The 27076-nt window shown below is 39.6% G+C and overlaps 1 protein-coding gene across 1 annotated transcript in view; it reads right to left on the bottom strand.

Annotated features, from left to right (window-relative positions):
* The window catches only part of ptprfb (protein tyrosine phosphatase receptor type Fb), a 95879-nt gene that overhangs the window by 25128 nt on the left and 43675 nt on the right, over positions 1-27076 (bottom strand). Inside the window, exons 7-17 of the mRNA XM_079453326.1 lie at positions 23138-23407; positions 21830-22411; positions 21571-21704; positions 21047-21191; positions 18372-18677; positions 16383-16576; positions 5755-5872; positions 4023-4601; positions 2975-3072; positions 2182-2438; positions 488-569 (exon numbers count right to left, since the gene is read on the bottom strand). Of these exons, the coding sequence (XP_079309452.1) occupies positions 488-569; positions 2182-2438; positions 2975-3072; positions 4023-4601; positions 5755-5872; positions 16383-16576; positions 18372-18677; positions 21047-21191; positions 21571-21704; positions 21830-22411; positions 23138-23407 (2765 nt within the window). The remainder of the gene's footprint in view (positions 1-487; positions 570-2181; positions 2439-2974; positions 3073-4022; positions 4602-5754; positions 5873-16382; positions 16577-18371; positions 18678-21046; positions 21192-21570; positions 21705-21829; positions 22412-23137; positions 23408-27076) is intronic.

The raw sequence follows: 27076 nt of genomic DNA on the forward strand, positions 1-27076 counted from the left end.
AGTCTGGGAATAGTCTTAAGCCTTCACTGTGAAACCGGTCTTAAATTAAATTTCCGGTTCGATTTCTTGAATGCGTTAAGAATGCTGAGACTTATCTACATAACACAGTATTTATAACAACATATCGTTGCGGTCTTCCAAAAACTTGGATGTCCGAAATTCTTTGTTTTTCAGGAAACTGTACTTTTTAAATGATAAAGTAAACTATGTTTACATTTATGCAATTGGCAGACACTTATATCCAAAGCGGCTTTCATTGCATTATACTACACATTTGTTTCCAAGTATGTGCAATCTCCAGGGATCGAACCCACGACCTTGGTATTGCTAGTGCCATGCTCTAACCACTGAGCTGAAACAAGGTTTCAGAAAGACACTAGCGATATACAAAATACAAACCATAGTTCATATGATGTAACAAACTCAATAAGAAAAACTTCCGGTGTTCAAAATTTTTTCTCTAAAAAGAACAAAATCTAAAACTTACCTCATCAAGTTCCATCTCATCAGGATTAGCCCATTTACGTGAAGATGTAAGAGACACTTGTACGACCACGATGTAGTACCACCTACACGGAAAGAAAAGTTTTAAGCATATAAACCTTAAGTGCTCTCAACCACACTACAAACCAAAATGTCACTAGTCAGAAGTGCATTATATGACCCATTCCACTCGCTTGCCAGGTAATAACCTCTGTTCATAATTCCAACAAAACAGGTTTCAAATCATCTTGTTATTAATTCAGAGTGTCAGTGAAGCGCTCACAGATGAGTGTAACTTCGTGAGCAGCACATGAACGCTCATAATAAATCTGGGGCTTTAATTTAGCTGGTGTGTGAGACGAGAGCCATTTTGAAAATAAGCTCTCCCGTTCATCCCTGTGCTGCGGCGCTCCGCCATTACTGGAGAACAAAGTGCTGTGTCGTACAAGAAATCCCACATCAATCAGCACCCCTCCAAATGCCAATCTTCTCCCAGACTTTCTCATCCTCAACACACTGGTAATCTTTTTACCAATCAAAAAAGGCACTCCAGAGCACAGCCCTGTTTCTCCTTCTAGGATTGGCAACAAGGTCTGAAAAGTTTTTTTTTACCACACTGCACCGGCTCTGATTTTGCAGACGGTTATAAGGTCAAAGCAGAAATTCCCCGGTTTTGTGGTTCAGCCACAAATTAGTTACATTTCTTTTTAGGGAACGTAATTGGCTTCAGAATCGAGCTCATTCTCTCCAAGGAAAGGAAAGAATTATCTCCACTCTGCTTCCATTGCCTCTTCATTCATGAAAAATTAAGTGTTCAAAATAACATAAACATAAGTGCCCATTCTCATACATAAATTATGACAAGGCGTTTTAAAAAGGTACGTCAAATGAAGGGCCTCCACCCAAAGCCCGACGAAGCTTTGGTGAAGAGCACTTAGCCGTAATGAGGGGCTCTCTGTGGCAAGAACATGAGAAACAGCACCGTGTCTATTTTCTACGGGCAGAACGTGCTCATATCCTCCATCGTGACAGGATGGACTCTAAATGATCTCGAATCAAGAGGTTGAGATATACTGTATCATCCCCTTCAGCTTAGACTACAAACAGCCGTCTTGCCGTGTTTTCCACTCTCATGGAGAGACGGCAACAGAAACAGTCACTGTAGCCTGACAAGGACATTCTTGTGGATGGAAAAAAATGGGTTTCTTGAGAAGGTCAAATGTAAAGCTAAAATACAGTCGCACGACGTAACTACGGCTTGAAAAAGAATGTGCAGCGTGTGCAGGATGGTCGTTTGCTGAGGTGGATAGATTCTGTCTGAGAGTCGGGGGGAATAATTGCATGGTAATGTGTGAGCTACATCGCAGAACGGAAAGTGTGGCGTCACTGACCTGACTAGAGCTGCAGGCGTTACTCTGGGCAGCAATACTGCACGCCTATGAATTTATGAGGCTTATATAGAGGAAAATGCAGCGGCGGCATAAATGATGCACGATTATGACAAAAGCAGAACTCTCAAAGCTCCAATGATTGAGATTGAAACTTGAAATTATTATTTATACACCTTATATTAAAACACTTACTTTGTGTGGAAAGACTACATATAATCTTTTATCCACACATCCAAATCAAGCTGAATATTCTTGTTTGTTTGTCCAACCCTTAGAGGCCTGAATGTGAGAGTACTGCAGTACTGACCTGACAGGTGCCGTGGTGGGCACTTTGGGCAGGTTTACTTCGAATTTTCCAGTGCTGGTCTGATCTGGTTTGTAAAGGACCGGTTTGGATTTGAACAGGTCTGGCGCGGTACGGATGGACACCTGCTGTTGCAGACCCCCGGCACTGTTTCCTCTGCTCATCAGCACGAAGGAGTAATCTGTATCCGGCTGCAGACGTGTGATCAGCTTCCTCTTCAGGTTGCCCTGCACCTCCACGCTCTGCTGGTTATAGAGGATCTGCGGGAGGGAGAGGCTCAGATTCCACTAGGTCTCACGGCTCACTAAATCTAACAGCCCCCCTTAAATGACTAGCTCAGTTAGCCTTTCATTCAGTTTCATTTTACTGAACCCACATACAGGATCTGATAGCATTAACAGACCATATACCCCCACAGTCACTTTCAGAGATGGAAAGCGTGTGCTGTTTCTTGGTCTAGTTGCATTGGGACATTAGCATTATGGTTTTATTCTCGCAGTGGGCATGCAGAGAAACCACACAGACAGTCTGTCAAATTCACTGGATGCCAGAGTGTGTTCTGACAGACTTTCCAAAGCGTTTCAGCACGCTGACCTAAAGCGTGACTCGCATGCAAATGTACAGAATCAGCGATTACAGTAGAAGTCTAATGAGTAACTTTATATTTACAGCCACTGCAGACAAATCATCTGTATAGTAATAATTATACGGCTGGCTAATAAAAATATCTGGTGGTACTAAAAAAGAATGTTATCTGCAGCCCAGATAAGGAGTACAGCAAATTTATTTTTCTCACCTTAAAAGGCACTTGAGATTTGTAGTTTTCTGGTACCTCCCAGGTAAGAAGGACAGAAGTTTTCATGACAGCTTTGACACCAAAACTCGTAGCAAATGCTATTGGACCAAAAGAAACGAATACATACATGGGTTTGAATACGTACAGTATACAGCCGCAGAAAGAATTAAGAGACCAATCTAAATTATAATGTTTTTTTCTGAATTTACTTTTTATATGTTATGTGTTTGGGTAAAATTATAATTTATTTTCATTCCGTGAACAATTTATAATATTTCTACCAAATTTCAAATAAAGATATTGCTTCTGTTTGCATTTTTTTTGCAAATAATGAAAACTGGAGAAGCAGGTCAAAATAACAGAAAAGACCAAGAATACTGTGAAGAAAACAAGTTTATATTCACTTTAAAGCAACACAACAGTAATATTTGTACATATACATTTTAAAATCAGATGAAGGGTCTCTGAAATGGTCTCTTCATTTTTTCCGCATCTCAACAAAAAACGCTACCAAGAGAAAGAATTGGTACAACTACTTAAAAGGCAACATACACCTCTAGTAATTGCTCTGAGATGCTTTTCCATAATGAAGTTGAGGGCGACATTTGAGTTTACTTGAATATTTGTGAATCAAGAAAATTACTTATTTAGGACATCCCAGTTTCCTATAAAACAGACCCCCGATGTGAGGATAATTGGATTTTTAATATTCCATCTTAATACAGCGCATTTATCACAGTGTTATAACGAGTGTGGAAAATTGGCTACACGCATCAAGCGTGCGTAATGCGGTAACATAATAACATTCATTGTTTATCTGGTGATTTAGACGTGCCACTGCTGTGACTAAATAGAGGACAAAGAAATTTCATCTAAATTTCAAACACATCATGATGGAGAAAGTGTGAACGTGTTCTTTTAGGAAACGTGACTGGGCATGTCTGTGTTAAAAGCAGTGCATGAATTTGAATGACATGAAGTTACGTAATATGTGTGTGTTACCATGACTTTTAAACACAATGATCATTTTTGCAATTTAAATACTAACCGGGTGATGTAGACATGGTCCTGCTCTGTATACTTGGGCTTATAGGACCAGCTCCCTTGCTTGTAAAGGCTTGCACACGGATATCATATGTGGTGTCCGAGCGAAGTCCTTGAATGGTCATCTGGGTGTCATTTGTGTTGACTGTGCTGTTCAGCTTGCTGTTGATATCACGGTAGACTACTTTGAATTGCGTGATACGGCCGTTTCGCTCAGAGAGGGCAGGGGGTTCCCAGGACAACCGGGTGGTGGATGTGGTTAGGCCCACTACACGCAGGTTGAGTGGGAACCCGCTGGGCACATCCTCTGGAGTGATGATCTCTTTTACGTACTCTTCTCCGGCTCCCGCACGGTTCCTTGCGCTAAGCTGGAAGCTGTATGTGGCGCCCTTATGCAAGTCTGTGGCGGTGTAGTGGTCATCTGAGCGGGTAAACTCACGGACCTCATAGGTCTCTTCCTCTAAACGCTTGTATCTCAGACGGTAGCCAATAAGCTCACCCACCATGTCTTTGGGAGACTGCCACTGGATCAGAGCTGTGTTGCCGATGGTTGTGCTGATGATCATGGTGGGTTTTCCGGGCACTGTGGGAGGCAGAGTAAAAAGACATTATGGAAGAGGAGGTTATTGTGCTGGACCTCTTATAGTGCACACCCTGATTACACATCAAATAACCTCCACGAAAAGTGCTTTTGCTCTTTCCTTGATCTCAACGATTGTATTTGTTTAATTACAGAAAATATCCTTCTGAACTTTAAATGTCAAACTTATTCTGGTATATAACAGTTAGACAGACAAATCCTATTTGGAAACTAGTTGAGAGAAAAATAAAGGCATTTTGGTACAATTTTTGTAATTTAAACAAAATTAACACTACACTTTTCCATTTTCTCCACCAGCTGAGTGATATAATGTCCTACATGAAAAAGTGATTCAAGCTGCTTTGGAACAAATGACACCAGACATTGATGTGGAGGTCATTGCAAACTTTTACAGACCCATATATTGAATATAAATGGCATTTTCAAATCAATTAACTTCAGTAATGTCAAATATTTAATTTGATTCTGTCCTTTAGATTCTTTTCAGCGCCTTATTTCCTCCCACTCCCACATTTTATTTCTTTCCTTAGTTGTAATAATATTTTTGCTTTACATACTGAATACTTCAGCTTTCGTCTTTACTTTTCCTTTCATTTCACAGTTTTATCTAATATTTATATATCCCTAATATAAACCTTGTATCTACATATTTTTCAGCCATAAATCATTATTATTAGTCACCCTTTATGTTTATGACTAGGTTTTTCAAATATCTAATCGATGAAAAGTATTAAAAAGTGATTGTCAACTTTGACAACACAGTATGTAATAATTTAAAAAATACAGTTTTTTTCCCATTTTCTGAAAAACTTTCAGAAGTTCAGCGACGATATGTACATATGTTATAATTTCAATGCTAGTTTTATACCTTATACATCCGTAGGTGTGCATGACAGAAAAAAATTAAATCTTGCAACATAAGGAATTGATGGATTGATAATATAAGACATGATTAGAGGGGAGGAGTTAAAAAATTACTTGATGACCTCATCTTTAAAAAATGTAAGGGTGTGGCAACATGATTGAAAAATTGCATGGTTGACGCAATTATGTCTGTTAAGTAAATGCTGTCAATGTTGTTTTTTGTAAACTTTACAAAAGTTGTCAAATGTGTCTAGACAATGCCAATGGGTACCTGCACCAGTAGTAGTGATGACTTTAGCTTTGCTGCGGGCTCCGTCCCCCTTGGTCGTATAAGCTGCCACGGTTACAGAGTAAGAGGTCTCAGAGAAAAGTCCAATAATGACGGCCTCCTGTTAAATGGAAACAAATGTGATCCCAAAGATGTCGAGACAGTTTGAACTAAAAACCCTCATTCCATCCTACACACAGATCATAAACCCTTCAACAAACCACACACACCGATGCTTAACCATTCCACCCATCTGGTTTTAAATCCACCTGACACACTTTTTGTTTTCATTTTGCACGTATTTAATGTTTTTCAAATGCTGGAATAAAGACCGTTCTTTAGAAGGCTTTGAAAAGCTCCTTCTACAAGGAGCTCGTCCAAGCCTTAAAGAGGAACAACCAAAGCAGTTGCACCATTCGTGTCAATGTTCTCGCTTTAAACCAATAATGAAACCTTTTTACGAGGACACTTACTGAAGAAAATCGTTTAAAGGCTTCTTTAATTCCATTTCCATCTTTGAGTTTGTTGAGCTGTCCTGAATAAATTAAAACACTTTCTAAAAGTGTTTTGGTGCTGGGTTGCAAAGCTCCTCATAAAAAGTTGCTCGTGTAAGTCCTTCAAGTCACCTTACTGCTGTTAGCATCTGGTTACTTGTATATTAAATAGTTTGTAGCAAAACACTGACACATCTGGTGGACATCAAGAAGCAACCTTTGTGAGCATTTGAACAACTCACAGAAACACAAGACAGAAAGAGAGAGAGAACAAACACAGCACACGCAAGCACCTGTAGGAACGCGTGAACAAAAACAACATGCAAACTTGTTCAGGGTTAAGACATAACCTTTTAATTACTTATTTTCAAAAATCATCTGATGTAAAACACATGTCTGATTCAACAGAATTTTTTTTCTTTAATAAGGATTTTTCTCAATTATGTTCTAATTCTCTTTCAAATCAGTCCAGACAGGTCCCGGTTGCACGCTGAAACGCATCGTAACTTAATTAATTCAATAACCAAAATTAAACTCTTAAAACTGTGTGCCATTAATCCACTGCTATTCATCCCCCTTTCAAAAGGAATAAGCCATATGAAAATCAAACTAATACAGGGAATAATGCCGGTAAAGCCTACAGTTACAAAGGTAATCTCTTTTTACTGTTCCTGCAGGATACCTGCACGTACCACAATAATAAATCCTTAAATACGCACATCAGTGTAGCCTCACACCAAAATAATGAACCACACATGGAAACAAGCGAAGGTCATAATCTAACATATGTTCCTCCACCACACACATACAAAACCCAATAGCTCTCACCGTATATATTACCAATGTGCCCACATATCTTCTTGTAAATGAAGTTCTTAAAAAACTGCATTTTAAAAGCTTCTCATTAGCCCTTTTAGCATTGACTTAACTGGCTGTCTTCCATAATTAAGGTTTAACGTTCAAATTATAGCACTACATTTACCAATATGTGCCCAGTGTTTTACAATTTTCTCGTTTTAAATAAAGACTGCTTAGTCTGGTTTCTTCTCCCGCAAAAGCCCTGAAGAGCAAGAACAAGGGATAAAATGTAAATGATTCGATACAATTTAATGACCTTTTACGTTTAAGCCTTTATTCATTACTTTAAATCATACAAAATTACTTTTTACAGGCAAAGCAATTGCATTTTAGTCTCTGGTTTCTCAGTTTTAAATAGAGCTCTTTCATCAATTCTCTGCAATTCTACAAGGGAACAGCTTGCATTGCCAGAGAGCTAAAGTTTAAGTAAGGGGAGTAGACACAAGTGTGTGATTAATACACTAGGGCATGATTTTTACCAGCTATATATTTACAGAAAAATGTTTTGCCTACTAAATATTTTATACAGCAAGCTTGGATTCTCGGCAATATCAAAGACAGCATGAGAGAGATGGCAACCATGGTGGTATTCATTGTTTTTATAATAATTGTTTTGACGGCTGAAATTGAGAAAAAAAAAAAAAAATTATTAGTGATACTTATTTAGGTTATTACAGATTTTTGAGTTTCTCCTACATACATGTACAAATATTTGTGTTGTATTGCTTAAAAGTGAATATGAACTTGTTTTCTTTACAGTATTTGGGGTCTGAAAAAAAATACAATCTTTTGTGCTATTTTGCAATGTTGTTCTTCAAATAAATGCAAATGAAAACAATATTTTTATTGGAAATTTGGGAGAACTATTGTTAGTAGTTTACGAAATGAAACAAAAATGATAATTTTACCTAAACACATACCTATACATTTTAATTCTCGCAAATGCTCAGAAATTTCTTTCTGCGGCTGTATATGCGTGTCTTTTGTATATTTCTATGTATATATAGTGTAAATGCACATACATGCATAACATAAAATATTTATACATTCCTAGTTAAATATAATTTATACCATGTATAAACATAAAAACATATATTACACATACTTCTTAAATATATACAGGTATGTTCATGTATTCATATATAGGCTACATATAAAGATGTACAAAAATGTATCATTGAATCCCCAAAATACCAAAAAATAAATAAAAAAAAGATATGCCTGGTCACCAGGTCATATCCAAATCGCATTTTAAGGTCAATCCAAGATAAATGAAATCCATATTCCACAACTCCACTTCCAGGTTACTACACGCTAAGATGGGAACGATACAGCCCTGAATCAAGGAGAACGAAAAAAGTGAGGGATTTGTACAAAGCAGGTGATTGGCCCACAGTGAATGTCTTGCAGGCAGGTGCCAGCACGCAGAGGCAACAGAGCAGGTGATGTCGCTAACAGCAGGGCTCCAGAGACGTCTGCCAGTCTGCTGGCACAGAGATGGGCGTATCGAAAAATGGGGTCAGGCTACACTGGGAGGAAAGCGACACCGGTAACTGAAGTGCGCCCATTTCTGCGGCTCTTTTTAATGCTCCAAATCTAGGCGGTAAGAGGATTTACAACCGTAACGCAAGCCAGACCCTGAACTACAGTCGGGTGTCACGCAACTATAGGAATCTTGGGAGAAAACTCTAGACGTGCACACACACGCGCACAAAAAGAGCAGCGGTGTTGAAAGCAGACTGTTGTCTGCTGCTTTCTCCTGCCAGGCTTCACTTGTTTTCAGCACACACGGCTCACATAAACCTAACACGGTCCCCGCTGTTGAAAGCAGGTAGCAACATTCAGGGCTCTTCAGTCATCACAAAGCGTCTAGCGGGTTGTAAGTTGGTTAACTATTAAATGACACTCGAATAAAATAACGAAAAAAAAGTACAACTAACAATCTAAAAGGGATTAACAAAACATATTTAGATTTTGTATATATAGCTTTCCTGTAGCTCAGTGGTTAGAGTATGGCACCAGCAACGACAAGGTCATGGGTTCGATCCCAGGGGATTGCACATAGTCAGACCAAATGTATAATGCAATCCAATGCAAGTCGCTTTGGATAAAAGCGTCTGCCGAATGCATAAAAGTAAATGTAAATATAAAAGCAAATATGATCTTTTATGCTGAGTACTCTATTGGGATTGGTCAACTGCAGTGTTCTGTGGTCATTTCTGCTAAATGTAAAACTGTCCGTTGTCCTTGGTCACTATGTGAAAAATAACTCTGCTAGTTTTAATCAGTGGTCTCTTTCTTTTCACATAATCAAATGATTTTAAATCAAATGTTTCATGTCCATAAATTCATTTACTTATTATGCAGCTGCGTACCAACCAGGATAGTGTACAGCCACCCAGTAAATATAGCAAAATAGCCCATCTGTGCTTCACTTCAGGGTCCTAATCACTGGGTTTATTCTACTAACTGACTGTACAGTCTCACATAATGCATCATAATAAAATTAGGTTATGTGACCACATGTGACCACAAAGTAAGGCTTAAAAAATATTTTACAAAGTAAAATACTCGATTTGAATGTATTGGCATTAATAAACATGTAACACATTTCAAAAAAGTTGTATTTGGTAACGCTGGGTAATGCATTAGCTAACATGAACTAACAGTGTACAACACTAAGTATCTTACCTCTAATACAAAACACTGAAAGACATTTTTTTAACAGGTTAATGCACATAGAACTGACATAAATAACTGTGTTGGCAAATCAACCCCATTAACTAAGATTAATAAATGCTCAAAAAACTGCTCATTGCTTCACGATAGCCAATGCATTTACTTATGCTACCAAATACAACCATACTGTAAGTTATTACGTATAGATTATTTACCCTACAGTGTTTACCCACATCTGGTATGATTTATTACTTAAACCACTAAAGCTACACAGAATGTGCTTTAATTCATGAACAATCATCTCAAGCTTCTATTCGATTTCATTTAGCCTGTACCTCGTCTCGATTTCCATACATAGGTTCTCTGTATAAGCGGGAAAACCTTTTTACAGACTACATGGTATATTCTGCAATATTGCTAAAGTTGTAAGGAGAGCATTCATTTATCCGTTTCGCATTTGTTGTGCATGTATAAACCCGTCTGTGTGTGTGAATAACGGATACTTGCTATGATAGAAGTCATTAGCACAGTCATTACACTGCCAGTGAAATGAGCACTCAGGGACCAGACCTTTAGAGCACGCTTCATCATTACCATTAGTAAATACAGTGCATTAGTGGGTGACCTTCAGTATAATGCAGAAAATGCTGCAATTTATTCTGTTATTTGCTGTGTGTGTTTGTGAGCGTGGGGTTGGAAACAGGTCCGCAACCATGCTCATTAAGTGCCAAAGTTAAGCCTGATGCTGATCGTGGATTTGTTTTCCCCTTTCCCCCTTTTCTACAAGCCGCTTGGTCCAAACATCAAACAGAAGGAGTTCAACCAAACTATTAATCCCGCTTTAAATGGAGAAACAAAGGAAAATGTTAGTTCCAACTCAAGAAAAGCCAAGCGACAGAAGAAAAAGCAACAGCAGAACATGTGCGTGCGCACACACACACACACACACACACAAACTCAGAACATCCCCGCAGGCCCAATGCCGCAAACCACCCGCTCACACACTTGAGTTACTCACATATTCCGTGGACTCCTCAATTTTCCACTGATGGAAAACATGTGACAGATGAGAGGGGGAAAATGAATCAGAGATGGCACTACTGGGGAGAAAAAAGCATTGCTACCTTTTTTCTCTCATCTAGAGATGAACACACAGCGTTAACAGTCACATGCAGCACTGTAGCTCAGCTACAGAGACAGAGACGAAGGGTGGAGGAGGACAATATTTAACATTTGACACAGTGCAGTATATAGTAAGGGGAACGGAGCAGTTTTACACTGCGTACGCTGCAATATTCTCCAGTCTGCAGCTCTGTTGGAGAAAGAGATTACAACCACTGCACCATTTACACCAGGTGCAATAAGGTTTAAGTCTCAGCACAGATGCTGAAACTGTAATTCACAAACACTTACCTGGACTGTGCTACAGTAACAATAAAAACAATAAAGGATTCACAAAAGAGATACAGATATATACAGAAACAGAAATATTTGTATGTAACATTTTAACACAGATGCACTGCCTGGTCACTACCTAGTGTGCAAATCAATTTAGACAATTTTGTTAAAATCTCATCTATAGATAAGTCTCAGTTCATGTCAATTCAGGTGTTTTGCTTGTTTATCCACATTTGTTAATTTGCTTTCATGGTACTTTAATGAGCTATGGAGGAAAATGATCTTAATGCATAGAAGTCTGCATCATTTGTGCACTTAAAAAGACTGTTCACTCAAAACAAAAAATTCTGTCATCATTTATTCACCCTCGAGTTGTTCCAAATTTGTAAACATTTGTTTGTTCTGATGAACACAAAGAAAGATATTTAAAAGAACAGAAGTAACAGTTCTTGGCCACCATTGACTACCATAGTAGGGGAAATAACAATGGTGGTCAAAAGTGCCCCAGAACTGTTTGCTTTTCTACATTTATCAAAATATCTTCTTTTGTGTTTAAAATACAAAACAAAGCAATTTAAAAAGCATTGTTTTCTATTATGGTAGTCACGTTACATTGAGTCTTTTCAAAATGTCACTAGGTCTTTATTCCATTTAACAACAGATTTGATATAAATGGTGAACCTGAAATCCCTCACTATTACAAATTAAATAAACAGAAAGGTCCATTTTAGAAATTTGTAATGTTTCTCATTCCTAATTTATTTAACATTTCTTTACATTGTAATACTTGAACAATAAAAATGACACTGCATGAATGTCTTTAACAGCATAGCAAATGTTAACATTAACATAACACCAATCCACTAGAGATAATCTTTCACCTTTTCTCAGGAAAGAGTAAAAAATTACAAGAAGTTTGATTTACATTAAAAAAATGTCTTTGCCTGTAAGTGAATCCCATTGGGATCCAAAGTTTATTTCCTGGTGCGAGTCCCCTGGTGGCGTTGAGCATGAAATCCCATTACCTCCATCCTACTGCCAAGCTCGGTGACATCAAACTTTCCCGATGCTTCCTCTTACCCAATGTCTTACAGCTTCAAAAAATTAAACTTGCACGCACATACATCAAATCTTCCCTGGACCGAGAAGCCAGCATGGAGCCAATTCAAGCGCAGTTGACATTCCTCTTCAGGAAGAAAAAAGGAAATTGCTCCTTTCGAACTCTGAATCTGCAAACTGCACTGAAGCATGTTACAATATCACTGTGCAGACACCCGCACTGTAATTTTCTATATTAGATCTTTCTGCAAACATTCATCCAGGTCCAATAATCGCTGCTCATGACAAAGCTGTGTATATTGCATAACAGTACCGTTAGTAAACAAAATGGAGGCCAATATTTCAGTCTGTTTTTTCTATACAACACTGCTTGGCATGTGCTAGGCCTTGGAAGCCTGCTGGCTAACAAGCAAAGTGGGAGTCTTGTGAAGTATTTGTAAACCCGGTTATGGTCTTCCTAAAAGACTGGACCTAACCCTGGACATGACTCCCTGGAAGCTAAACCAACCATCATTGCCTTCACAGGAGCTGAGGTCACGCTGACTTGTTCGGTAGGAAGAGAGTAGAGGCTGAAACATTGATCAGATATAATGGAGTAGAGTGCGCTTCTAACCCTTCAGGTCCGCACTTAAGAGTTCTACTTCAATCATTTAGTCATGTTTCGCTGCATTAATTTCCCGCTCAATGGACTCCTCCAAACCCACTGCTTTTAACTATCCTATTAATCGTACAGCACAGATACTTCCATACAGCTACTCCACGGCACACAATACAAGCACACAATCGGCTTCTGGCGAAAGCCGACAGATCAAATCAAGGAATGTGAGATTGCTGAGGGAGCAGCCTGCTCTCATAGTTAACATCAGCCACGCTGTACTAAGTTCCAACCCATCAGCGATGAACGGCGTTTAATGCTTCATCAAAAACCACTGCATCATATGCGACAAGATGCGTGCACTTACATAAACACAAACAGCCTCTTTAAGCTCCAGTTAATGAGAGACATTTTGCCGCTTATCTGCTCGCCTAATGGGTTGTTTTTTTTTGCACGTGGCACTTTAGCCTTTTAAACAGTGTTAAATGTACAGTCCTTTCCTTCAAATATTATCTCCTTAGAATCGTTCTCTTCCAGTGCCAATGAATAAATTAGCCTGGTTTAACCGAACACCACAGAGAGCAAAAACAATGAGGTCAGACTTGATTGGGATCTTTAACTGCAGCCAAACGCTGCAGTATCCACACAGGATATTAAAGCGGTAATGAAGATTTGCGTTTGTCAGATCTTGGAGCATCCTTGAGAACAACAGATGAAAGGGAAAGAAAGTCGTGAAATGAATCAAAGGAAACAAAGGTCTCGATTTTCTCTCTCCTTGATCTGGCACAGGGACCACCGAGGCCACAGTGATCCCTCAGGGTTGGTGCTGTGTCTTACATTCACTTTAACTCATTAGCACACACTTTCATTCAAAGAGAATAACAATACTTCTTTATTATAGATACAATCCTTCCTGAAAACCTTATATATGACAAAAGAGGATATTTTGAGAAATGCCTCAGTGGTTTTGTGACCATACAATGGATGTCAACGTGGGCCAATATTGTTTGGTAACCAACGTTCCAAAATATCTTGTGTTCTGCAGAAGAAAGAGAGGCTTCGAAACTGCCTCTTTTGGGTTACTTCTGTAAGCTGTGACATCCACAGCTTCGATCACTCCATCTGTTACTTTCTCCCATCACTTTCTCTCCCACACCCACGACTAATGCAACAGGATAGTAAACTACCATTTCAACAGACTGAAGGCTGTAATTGTAGGTGACTCATGTATTTTACTAAAGATGCTTCATGGAAAGGTTGACGAGCCTCTAGAACGGACTACTGCTCGCCTCTCTTGGCACACAGATCTGTTAACTCAGCTTCGGTTAAATTTAGACCCAGAATGAGGGCGTGTGGGTTCCCAGTCTGGCCTCATATGTATAGAAAAAGCGATTCTCCCACCCACGAACATACAAGTGATCGCTGGTCTCCCGGCTTTTTTGCGGAGGCCGGAGCAGCAGCCGAAAGAGGTTTTGCAGAGATGCTTTGAGCGAGATAAATGTTGGGTTCAGATTGTAACACTCCTGAAATAAACCTTAAAAAAAACACATCAAAATTTAATAACGCGGCATGCCTCTGAAACAACTTTGATGTACCTTTTTACGCTTATATTAATATAAAAATAGTTAAGCAATCATGTTGCATAATTGCCAAAAAAGAGGTGGCGTAGTGAAGGAGGAGTTAAGCCATTCGAGTTTGTTAATTCCCCATAATTCAGACTAAGAGCATGCTCTTAGAGATGCTCACGCTGTCCTCTCTGAGATGTTTTAAGAGTCCATCCAAGCAGAAGCTTAAGCTCTTATAGCCAAAGCGTCTCTGGAGGTGATAGGGAAATAGCATATATTAAAAATGAACCACTACAACAGAATGGATGTCTTAAGAAATCCATGTGTTTTTGTCGACACAAAACGCACTACGCAGCCACCCTGCCAAACCATTACGTTACACAATACGCAATGGATTTTCATCATTTCTTCGACATGTTTCTCCTTTCTTCCTCACAAGCTCTCCCTGGCTAATTCTCTTGTTCTGCACGTGAAAAAGACACAGGGCAACAAAGAGAGATGTAAACGTGAAGATGATAAATGATGTCTTCGCTGTCTAAAAAAACTGAAAAACAAGGTGAGATTAAGCAGGCTTTATGTCTGTCTACAATGACGAATGACTCACGTCCCGGGACAAACCGTCACAGCGATGCAAGCAGTTTGCTGTAAATGACTCAGCGTCGCTTGGATGTCATGGAGGATGATGAGAGTGTTGTTTGCCAAAAAGGGAGAGGCAGGCGCAGGTGTCCTTGTGTTGTGAGAGCTGAGAGGTCAACACAGGTTCACCTGACAGATACTGTAAACAAAACCTGCCTATTGTGTTTTTTTCTGTCAACGGTGGAAAAAGTCACAACAAATGTGTCTCTTATGTTGGCAAAAACATTGAGAACCGATGACCTTGTGACATTAAACAAAGTTATGTCTTGTTAGAGGCTCTGAGCAGACAAAACATCAATTGCACAATAAACAAGAGGAAGGGAGGAAGACTCATCATGCTCAATATGTGCCTTGGAAAACTAGCTTGTCGTAGGTGACGGAAGCACAAGGTGTATTTGCATTTCTCATGTACTCCTTTACAAAGTATGTACTTATGCAAATTAGAGATAATCTTCTTGATGAAGCAGAACCCCCTGGTCACTCGTCCATTTACTTAAAACCATTTAGGCCCGCAGTTGTACATAAATGTCTCTTGTTACAGTCTCTCATCAGGTATTCCTTCTGCCGGCTCAGTGGAGAGAAATGCTTACAAAGGTAAATGAGAAACTCTTGTTTGGGGGCAGGGAAGGCGCTGGAGAACACGTCTATGCAATTTAATTCTGAGCTAACAGTTCAGGAGGAAAAGCATTTTAAAGCCCCTAGTCTGATTCTCCCGATCCCCACAAAAGTGTCTACTTTAAGTTATTCATGAATATATAAATCCCTCCAAAGGATTACAATCTTTTCTACATCTCCTCGCACCCACGCTTCTTCGGGCGGTTTTAAATCCCCTTATATTAATGTACCATGAGTGCAACAAAAACAAATGCAGAGTAACAAGGCAGTGCGTATATATTAATGTTTGGAAATAAAATGAGCTGGATTTTGAAAAGGCAAACAATGGAGTGTATTTATGAAACATTAAACAATTTACATTTGCATAAGAATGAAAAAAGTAGAACTGTGGAGATAAGATAAGGGAATAAGTCAAGACTGTTCTGTTTCAAACCCTAGTGAGCCCTGTTTCAAGTATTTTAGAGTCTTGTATGAACACTCCAGACTTGCAACCTGTTCCACACAACTATATATGAGATATGTTTTGTGTTAAGCATCAGTAAGTGACTGTTGCAGGCCATGTAAAGATCATGTACAGTAAATCAGTCAATTGAAAGGTTTTATTTTGGTTGGGGTTTCTGTCTTGAAATGTAGATACCTATATATACACGCACAACAGGGTTTGGAACAAAGCCAAATATGAAAGAATAACAATCCAGGCACAAAAAGCGATTAGGAAATAGCAGGTAGTACCTGTGCTTCTGCAAGAGATACATCCATAATGGTTGGCTGCCAACGTGGCTCCCCGTTCTCCAGGCGGGAGTAGATGACCTGGTATCCACGGATCTGCCCATGTTGCTTTCCAGAAAGAGGCGGCTTCCATGTCACGCGAATAGCCGTGGAGTTCACAGCTTCCACTTCTACTTTGCGAGGTGGGGCTCCCGGCACTGAAGAGGGACAATTACATTATAGCGGATGCTTTTATGATAGCGTGAAAGCTAAAACACTCCTAATGAGTTGTGGTTTGGCTAAGGAGAGGGTGAAGTCTCAAGCTTTCGATATTTCTGATTGCGGAACAATTATCATGCTGGGGAAAGCTAATGTGTCTTCAGTACCCTGCTAAGAAGACCAACACGGTCTTTGTCGAGAAGCTACACCAGTTGACCGAGTAAAATAAAATAATTCATCATCTTATTCAGGAGAGCGGCGGCTATGCTGGTCTTGTCAGCAGTGTATTTACAAAAAGGTTGCAAAATGTAGCTGTTAAAACTAAATCAGATAAAAAATGTTAAAAGACCAGGGGTTAATATGCTGAGGGAGTTTTTAAAAAATAATTTAACTAACACTGTAAATGAATTTACAGACACGATTTCATCATCATTATGAAAGATTTCATCATCATTATGAAAGCAGCGGAGTGGATAGGGAAATTGCAGGGACTTATTTCCACACATACTCCAATGAGAAGAGACATGACCTCGACACCAAGACATTGAGAAGGAGAGAAATAGAAGTGAGTATGAGAGGGACAAAAACAGTGAGAGAACATGAGGAAATGTAAGTGGACAAAGGTAAGAGCAAATCCGGTAGGGAGCACTAAGTAGGGTCTAAAGAACAAAACTCAGCCAGAGCGAATAGGGTGCTTCTGAATACATGCGAGACTAGGCTTGGGAAGAAAAGGACAAATCATGTTATTTAAAGACAAAACTTATGTTGTCAGGTAAAGGACCATGTAGCACACACGTCTGGCCCTCAGACGCAGTGCTTGATCTTCTCAGCTTACATATTTACAAACCTTATCAAAAGCACACAGACTCTGCCTGAAGTCACACAAGTTATAGACAGGCTATGAGTAATTCGAACCTTCGCCTAACAAAATTGTGCTGAAACATGTGCAAACAAATAAAATGTGTTCTAGAAAAAATACGTCAGAAGGAACAGAGACAGATGTTTAAGAGCTGATGTCTGTGAAAGCATGTCTAGGTAAGTTGTTATAAAGGGTGTTGGATGACATCAGGTTTTACCGGAAAGCTGTGTCTGTTGTTTTGATGAAAGTATCGGACAATTAGCCCATCTTTCAATGATAATCTGGCTTTTTGAAATGAACCATATGCAGTGGTCCAATGATTTTATGGAGGTTGTTGCTCCTTCCTCAATAATATAGTTACTCCGATTATAATAAAAATTCAATGCTTCATCTACCAACAGTAGTGACCCTTTTGTCTTAGAGAGAAGATACAGTGTCTTTCAAAGTTAAGTAACACAAGTGATCGATAATTAACGTGACAGTACACCCCCAAAAACCTGTCATTTATTCATTCAAAACTCGTAGGTGGCTCTTTATTCTGTGGAAGAAAAAAGAAGATATTTTGAAAATTGTCTCTGTAGTTTGGTGTCTATATAATGGGGGGCAATTTTGTTTGGTTACCAATATTCTTCAAAATATCTTCTTTTGTGTTTTGCAGGAGAGTCATACAAGTTTGGAATGACGTAAGGGTGAGTGTTTGACAAAAGTAAAATCTATGTCGCAAAAATACTCACAGACTAATAGAGTAGAAAACCTGATTCACTGTAGAAATTATTAGAAGAGAACTGCTTATGTTAATAACTCAACATAACCTAAAGGTTGTTAAACACATTTGTAAGAGTAGACAAACAAGAAAAGCAAAGAGAAAATGCCGCAGCCACAGTGAGTAAAAGCCCAGGAATATTAGTGGCCCATACAGGATACTTCAGACCTACCGTCCTCGTTGGTACGGATACGCATGGCTGTGCTCTCTGGGCCGGGGCCCACATCGGTGTGCGCTCTCACCCACACCTGATACTCCGTCCACTTCTCCAGTCCCTCCAGCACATAGCTGGAGGCATCCGCTCCGATGTCAGTCACCTCGTGACGCTCGTTGTCTTCACCGTTCACTGCCTGGTAGCTGACTGTGTAGCGCACTATTGCGCCGTGGCGGCTAGCTGCTGGTGGAGGCACCCAACTCACCTTGATGCTGGTTGAGCTCAGACTGACCAGATTCACATCTTGAGGGGGGGCAGATGGGGCTGCAGGTGGGGGCAAGGCAATGAAGGGAGGACATCAAGCAAAATGAAAGAATTCGAGACAAGCCTGCATCTGGACTGAGTTTGGCATGACATAGCAAATGCCTTATTGCGGGTAAAACTTTGCTTGTATTATTTTCTCATTGAAAAAAAATAAAATGACCTATAAAACCTATAGTGTATATTCAAATATAGCTGCGGATGTGTAATGGAAATTACGGCTGAAAAAGCGCACATGCTCAGTAATGTTTGTTTATGTCGTTGCTTTGGAACCGACTACAGTCACGTTTTTGGTTGATAGCAATAGCAGAGAGCCTCTTGAGAGGGATGCTTCTTTTTTTCAAATAGGATGTAAAATTTGTAAGAATTTCGATAACTTGCTAAAATATGCCATAAATAATAACAATTGAATCGCATATCACATTCTTCTGCAAGTTATTGTATATCGCATTTGTATTCAATATGGTGCAGCACTACTTTGCTATAAAACTTTTTCACTTTGCTTTACTTTCATAACCGTAAACTTCATGGCACAATCAATTTGATGCTGACGCTATGTCGCTACTCAAACGGCCAATCTTCCCCTTTAATGCATATCTCTCTTTGAGTGTTGACAAGCAGGGGAAAGGACATCGGTTTGTGTGTTAACCGGCGTTCACACATTCTCAGTCAGGCTATTGGCTGTGAGACAGCATCCCTCCGTTTGTCAGAGTTCCAAGTGTCAGCGAGTGTGGCAGCTGATGCATCCGAGAGCGTACTCGGCCGTCCTGCCTGCGCTAAGCATGCTGCTAGCTTCTTTTGGCGGGCTCAATGCCACATCTGAGTGCCTGAGATAAGCACAGCACTAGTGCGGCATATTTAATTAAGTCTCTGCTCGATGAAGCTCAGGTAAGCTAGCAAATTAAACGTCGATGCCAACACTACACAGCCCAGATGCATTTAAAAAAAATTAAAACAGGATAACAACAGTTTACATTAAATAACACGGAACATAAAGCTATAGTGCAGTCATTCATGCAGCTATATGTGATATAAATGCTTAAAACACAAATGAAACAACAGGTAACTGAAGGTAAAAAGGATGGCAGAAAGGGCCAAGGGAACAAGAGAAAAAAAAACGTGGGAACGTGCTGTGGGATATTTGCAAGAGCTCACATGCCATTGTTAACAACCAGAGCAGAGAACGGGAGAGGCAAGTTGGTGACATGGCACAGTTCTTCGCGCCCACGACGGGACTGAGCGCTAGGCGTCTATCCTCAGGTGGTCTTTAATCTGACAACAGTGGGAGAGCCACTACAAAAGCCTGATGCTGCAGCAGGCGACAAAAATACGGCAGCCGTAGCCGAACACGTCGGCAGACATTCACAATGTGAGACTGTGTTTCAGGGACCCTGACAAATAGCTTGAAGATCAAAGGGTCTTTTTTCGGCCCTGAGGATACGTGATAGACAAGTCTCTATGAGAACGTAAGGCTGTGAGGGAGTACAGCTCTCACAATTCGATGACTGTAAATCTTATGTGATATTTCTATACTCGCTCAGGAAGGGAAAGTGTTTTGTACAGCTAGAGACAGACTAAAATGGACACATACACAACTCAAACTGATATTTACAGGAATTTTCTAAACATTACCTTAATATACTGTATCTATATTCTTATATTCTTTAGTTTCTTTTTTTACATATATTTAACAAGATTATTTTATTATTAAATTTCAGTCTATCACAACACCATAATGCCTAAAAATATTATTATGACGTTAAAATATCAATGTATTATTTTAATGAAATATATAATACATACGCATAGTATAACATAATATCGAAAATGATTGTCAATACCAGTATATAGGGACACTCCGCAATTCTATTTTGAACATCTTCCATGTCAGAAATGTCCATATTATAATTTTCTGTCCCAAATGTTGATATAACATCATATTTCCAGGTTTCTGGTGAATCCAACTCATAATAAATATCCTGTAATCAAGTGAGGGGTGAAAGTCAATGTGCATCTCCATATTCATCATATCAAATTTTGAACAAAAATATAATGAGCTTTCATCACAGGATCAATCCTCATCTTGTTTTCTCGACCAAGCTTCACTGCTCTGGTTTTTTAACGCTGAAGGAATAACAAATCACATTGATAGCCGATCAAACCAAAATAATGATGACAAAGGCACAAGCAGACACCGAACGTACCTTTTGCCCTTGTCAATGAATAAAGGTATTCCCTGGCTTAGAAGTGCAAGTTAATAAATTCTTGAGATGGTAGAGAAAAGCTTTTGAAAGGAAGATAGACTGCCCACAGGGGCTGGTTGCTTTGTCTAGATTAGTTACGATAAAGATGACCAAAAAGACATCACTTACTGGACTGTGCAGTCCTGGCTTCAATAGGCTGAGTGAAGACCCCCAGCCCCATTTCAGAGCGAGCTGCCAGAGAGAATTTATACAGGGTGTCCGGCTTCAGTCCTTCGACGGCATAAGACCCGGCGGGGTCGAAGGTTACGTGGATCTAATAAGAAAATACACCACTTTTAATCTCTGCTGGCGTTCTTGGCGTGCCTGTCAAACACACAGCCATGATCGGAGACATCTGATCTCGATGTCGAATTAGCATCTTAAAAAAAATACTTCTGAGAGGCTGATTCTGGCAAGAGCCAGCCGTACCATCAGCAAGGACTGATAAGTATATTCTGCTTTTTAAAGCCAAAAGCACAGTCTAATTCTATCAACTGACTGCAGACTTTTTGTCCCGAGACATTTTGTGAAATGTCGATTTTGGCTATCTTTCATTTGTGTCCGTGGCCCAAAGCAACAGCTGTACACATTCAATATCTGCTTTGCTTGTAATTTTATGTGAAATCAAGCAGAAACAAGCACTGGCACGGTACCTTGTTATTCGAGTTGGCCTCCCAATACTGCAGCTCATATTTAATGATGGGGTCCTGAACGGGCCACAGCCAAGTTAGCAGGATGCGTGTATCCAGCTCAGCCTCAGCTTCAAAGCTGGATGGTTGAGCAGGGACTTTAAGACAAAGCACAAATAGACGTTAGCAGGTATTTTTATAGTATTCATATGCGATTTTGCATACATAACTTCTGCATAAGCTTGGTTTTACATTATTTAGCCAGTCGCAGAGGCAATTTTACCTCCTTGCTGTGTCTTGACCTGCAACACATCGGATGGGGGTCCGTCCCCTACCGATGTGAACCCAAGTACACGCAGGCTGTACGTAATATCTGTAGTCAGGCCTGATATGGTGGTGAGACGGCTGTCGTACGTGTTGTGCTTCTGCCATGCACTGAGAGGGGCGTCCAGATCCGACGTGTAGTAGACGCGGTAGCCTCTGATTTGACCGTTAGGTTCCTCTGGAGGTTCCCACTGCACCAACATGGTGCTAGCACTGAGCATTCGTGCTTGAACATGCAGCGGAGGTGAAGAGGGCGCCTGCTCTCCCGTCCGGGTGTCGATGGGGTCACTGGGTGGTCCGCGACCAATGTTGTTGACGGCCATGACGCGGAACTCATACTCAGAATAGGGGCTGAGTCCACCGATGCTGTATCGCGTGGTGGCCACACCATCCACCTCCTGGAAGCTGGTGTCTGAGGCCTTGGCCCTGTACTGAATAATGTAGTAGGACACAGGCTCTGGGTTTCCAGAGTCCCATGTCAGAGTAACACTTGTAGCTGTCGTCTCAGTCACAATTAGGGACGTTGGAGGCTTCGGTAGAGCTGTGGGTTAGACAATAAAGAAGTAAATGAAGCAGATGACAGTGATTTTCAAAGTATATCTGAGCTAAACTGTGTGTTCCTAAAATAGAGAAAGATAAGGCACTGTGAGAGATAGGTTCATATGCTGGTGATTCATGCGAAGACGGAGCACGTCGCCTCATCATTTTGTCTTTAAGATTTGTGGCTGGACTCCAGATAAACGTCTGTGACGTTCTCCGAGTCCATATTGATTGGTGAAGTGCAAAGTGCAATCAATAGATGCAGCCATGATGACGAGGAATAGAGTCTGGCGGGGCTCTGCACTGTCTGGTGGGACCAGCCACACTGATACAGCTCCAGACATCTGGTCTGGGTAAACACATGCTCGGAATAATCTGAAGCCTTTCATTTTCTACAAGCCCAGAGTAAAACATGGGAAGTCCCTAAAGCCTCCAGTGAACAGAGAACAAGTGTTCGTGTTTTTACTTTGTGATTATTTGCCAGACGTTATAAACAGTTGGTCAGAACCTTGGGGTTGCAGTTGGAAAATAACTTTTTCCATTCTGTGTTTACAGGGTCAAGGTTTTAAACCTTTATTCATTCCAAATAAGACCTACGCTATCTGTTTCTAGGCAACATACTGTAAAGTATCTACTAATGTCACTATGGCCTCCTCCATTCAAGGCTGTTGGACAATAAATAGGTTCTGAAATGTTCTGAAATCTACAGATCATTCTGAATTCTTACCTTTGACAGAGACTTGTGCCGTTGCATCGATCATTCCAAGAGACGAGATGGCCACGCAAGTGTAGTTGCCAGACTGACGGATGTTGGTGAGCTCCAGCACATTGCGTCCAACGGGCATCTCCTCATCCTTGGTAAGCTCAACCTCACCAGCCATCCATTTGACATAGGGCATAGGGGCCCCGACCGCCACACAGGTGAGGTTAACGCTGCCCCCTGGCATGACCTCATGATTGGTGGGCGGGATGGAAAAACGGGGTGGTACTCGTCGTACTAGAGGAAAAACAATCAATGTAAACTGGATTGCGTGGGTTGAATGTTACTGGAGTCATGATTGTAATACTCTAGCACATATAGAGAAATGTAAATAAGAATCTACTGTGATTACTATGCCTCAAGGGAGATTACTTTGACTATGTGACTAACATGAACAAACTAACAAAGATGAGCTGGCAGGTTAAATAAATTTCCTACATTTTTCCATCATCTGTTCGAGCCTGAATCTTAACAACTGGAGACAGGAAGACAATACTTTCTGAGGCTCACATGTACGGGCAGAAGAGGGTGATAAACCAATACGTGTCGGGGAAAGGTGAAGTAGGCATCGCAATGGTATTTCTCATAGAGTGAGACATTAAAATTCATGCCAAAGGGAAGCTTTATTGAATTGTGGATTTGGAAAAAAAACAAAGGCTGTTGGCCTGCAGGATGTGGAGTTTTTCTGTCGGTTTATCACTCTGTGGCACTGAGACCTCAGTCTGTTGTTGCCTGTCCTGCCTGGATTCTGGGAAGCTGAAAGAAACCTTGTGGGAGATGTATTGTTCGCTGGGCCCTCTCTTTGTGCGACTCTGATATGCAGATAAACCTGACATTAAAAGAGGTTCCCATGGAGACCAAAATGAGCCTGTTGACACTGCCTAGAAATGAGGAGGAACCATCTGCAGACTGAATAGAAATCAAGTCCGCCCTGACATAAATTGGCTTGACTAACTACATGATGTGTGCAGAAATAATTCATGAGGAAACGTCAACATTTAAAAAAGGGATTCTATATCAATGTAAATACATGGCTTCCTATTTAAAAAATCTTTCTGTTGTGTGCAGCTGGAAATCCTACCTGGTTGCCGTCAAGTTAATACGAAACTATTTTCTTTTCAAAGCACGCGAGCTGAAGAGACTTCTCTCCCAAAAATAGGAGTATAAAACCACACAACATTAAACAGACTCCTCCAATTTGTGTTAATGACCTGCTGCCTCGTGACTTTCTATGGAGAAATGGCATTGGCAATAATTGGTTTTTGCAGAGGTCCTCATGAAATTGGATTCAGGATCTTTGTATTTTCAGAAGGACACTGCATCCAAGCTTATTATTTTCCTCATTACGTTCACACTGTAAAGGCAAAACGAAACACTCGTGGCTATTCTTTCTTTGAATTAGGCAATGTGAATTTTGTGAAAGTCCCCAATTTCAATCCATTTATATTACGGTGTTGAAGAAATACAAATATTCACTTTCTTGATTTCCAGGGAAGTCTTTGACACTGACAGATGAGGAACATCATCACAATACACACAATATTTATGAGGTGGCAGTCACGAAAAATTAAGATTAAGCTTGGATACAAAATATAAAGGAGGATAAAAGGAGTCTCTTAACATGCCAAAAATTATACATGCATTGAGTAAACAGCATGAACTAAAAGTGATACTTCAGCAGAATCCGAGGTAAGTTATTAACTTATATTAACAAAGATTAATAAAAGCTGTAAAAATGTATTGTCCATTGTTGCATTAACAAATGTTATTAAACAGAACCTCATTGTAAAATGTAAAGGACAGCAGGGCTCGACATTAACGCTTGTCTGGAACAAGTTAAAGTGTTGTATGGGCAAGTGAGAGAGAATTTTACTTACAAGAACACACAAGTAACTAAAAAAATATATAATAGCAGTAGTATGGAAAAATCCTGTGTTTGTGGGAATTGCATTTTTCGGGGTTGTGCTTGTTTGTGTGACAATCAATGGCACAGCACTTTTAAGGTCCAGTGTGTAATTTTTGGGATGATCTATTGATTGAAATGCAATATAATATACATAGCTATGTCTTCAGAGGTGAATAAAGAGCTTAAACACTAAAGCGTTATGATTAGATAACCTTAGAATGAGCTTTTTCAATGTACATGCACTGCGAGTCCTCTTGCATGTAATTCGCCATTTTCTGTCAGGCATTGTAGTTGTTTGAAAGGGAGGGGTGTATTGAACAGTTGGTTGCAATTCACAACTTCATCTGAGAGTTTATTTTACGAGCATTTTACTGTTTCAGTTAAGCAATTGTCAAGCACACACTAAAACTCAAGCATCTTCCCGGCGTTCCTTCAAAATAAAAAGTCCTGTTAACTTGAAAACTTGGACGAAAAAATACTGTAGTATTTGTTTAAGGAAATTGTAGTACCCTTGTAGTAAATGTCCTGTAGTTACTGTTACTGTAGTAACTGTTGTATACTATAGTAAGGTTAAAAAATATTATAATATCAAGGAATTACAGTATACTACAGCAATTAATTTGGATAAATATACCACGTGTATATTAAAAAAGAAATACGAAGAACTAAAAAAAAATGTAAAGATTATATGGGCCTAATTTATCCATCTGTATGTAACATTCACGTCATTTGTCAGTTACCTGCCTATTCATGTGATGAACGGTTTGATCATTACATAAAATGTCTGGTTAACGTACAGCCTAATAAAAATGTATGCTTGCCTTTGTTCTATAGCAATCATGGAGAGTATTAACAAATTTAGGTGGCTGCAGCGTACACTAGGTAAAACGCTTGACCAATCAGGATCAGAAACAATTTTATTTATCCTTAAAATGAAATATAATTTTTAATTGTAAAAATAATATTATTAGCAATATAATAGTAATATTTGTACTCGGACAAGTGAATGAAAAAATTCTGTCAAGCCCTGCGGACACTTAACAAGATCATCTTAACAGGGAGGTTATACACCTTACGAAATTAGCAGTGCTCCGTCACGCCACATCTATAGAAAATAACATTGTTTTCTAAAACTGTATGATGACTCATGACACCTACCTGTTAACCATTTCAGACAAAAAATATTATTTATTTAAAACATGTAGTAGGTGTTTTAGTATTTCCTGTAAAGTATAAGGAAGCATGTCTAAAACAGATTGAGACAAGTCTAAGAATAAATATAATTCTCAAACTGAGGTTTAGTGCAGTACCATCTATCATGTATCAGACAGAGGAGCCTTTTATAGTTGACATTAAAAGATAGACAAGGCACAAGGGGCGCATGCAAGTCACCTGACATGACACATTCAGTCTGACTACAAAGGTGTGGGCAGCATTACAGAGGGAGGGAAGCTGGAGAACAAGAGTCACTGATTTAAGAGGGATCCAGCAGTCTGAGGTTTGGGTTAAGAGCGAAAAGAACCAACCTCCTCGAGGGTCTAAGAGATGAGTTTGATCAGGTGATATGATGGAGATGACAATGGAAGATGGAGACAAATATAAAACATGAGAACACGAAAAGACATTTGTGAATATTTAGACAGTGGTTAGAGAAATGCAATGGAAATTCAGACAACAAACTCAAGTAAAGACAGTCTGTGTGAAAGAAAACGTTATACAAGATTTTTAGAGTCAATTTGTGTATGGTCTGCCAGTGGAACGTTATATTGTATAAAATATTATAATGTATGTGTTATTCATTTTTCAGAATTTAAGTTAAATGAAAGTCAAATTCTGCTGTCTACACTGAAAACTTTGACATGACTGAACATTTCTGACAGATATTTGCGTGCATCTGAGCATACATAACCATACATTTCGTTGCACTGTACTTGTATGTGTGTAATGACAATAAATTGAATCCAATCCAATATCCACAGAAAGGCAGAGAAGACCACTGA

This window comes from Barbatula barbatula (assembly GCF_947034865.1).
Source record: "Barbatula barbatula genome assembly, chromosome: 3".
NCBI classification, from domain to species: domain Eukaryota; kingdom Metazoa; phylum Chordata; class Actinopteri; order Cypriniformes; family Nemacheilidae; genus Barbatula; species Barbatula barbatula.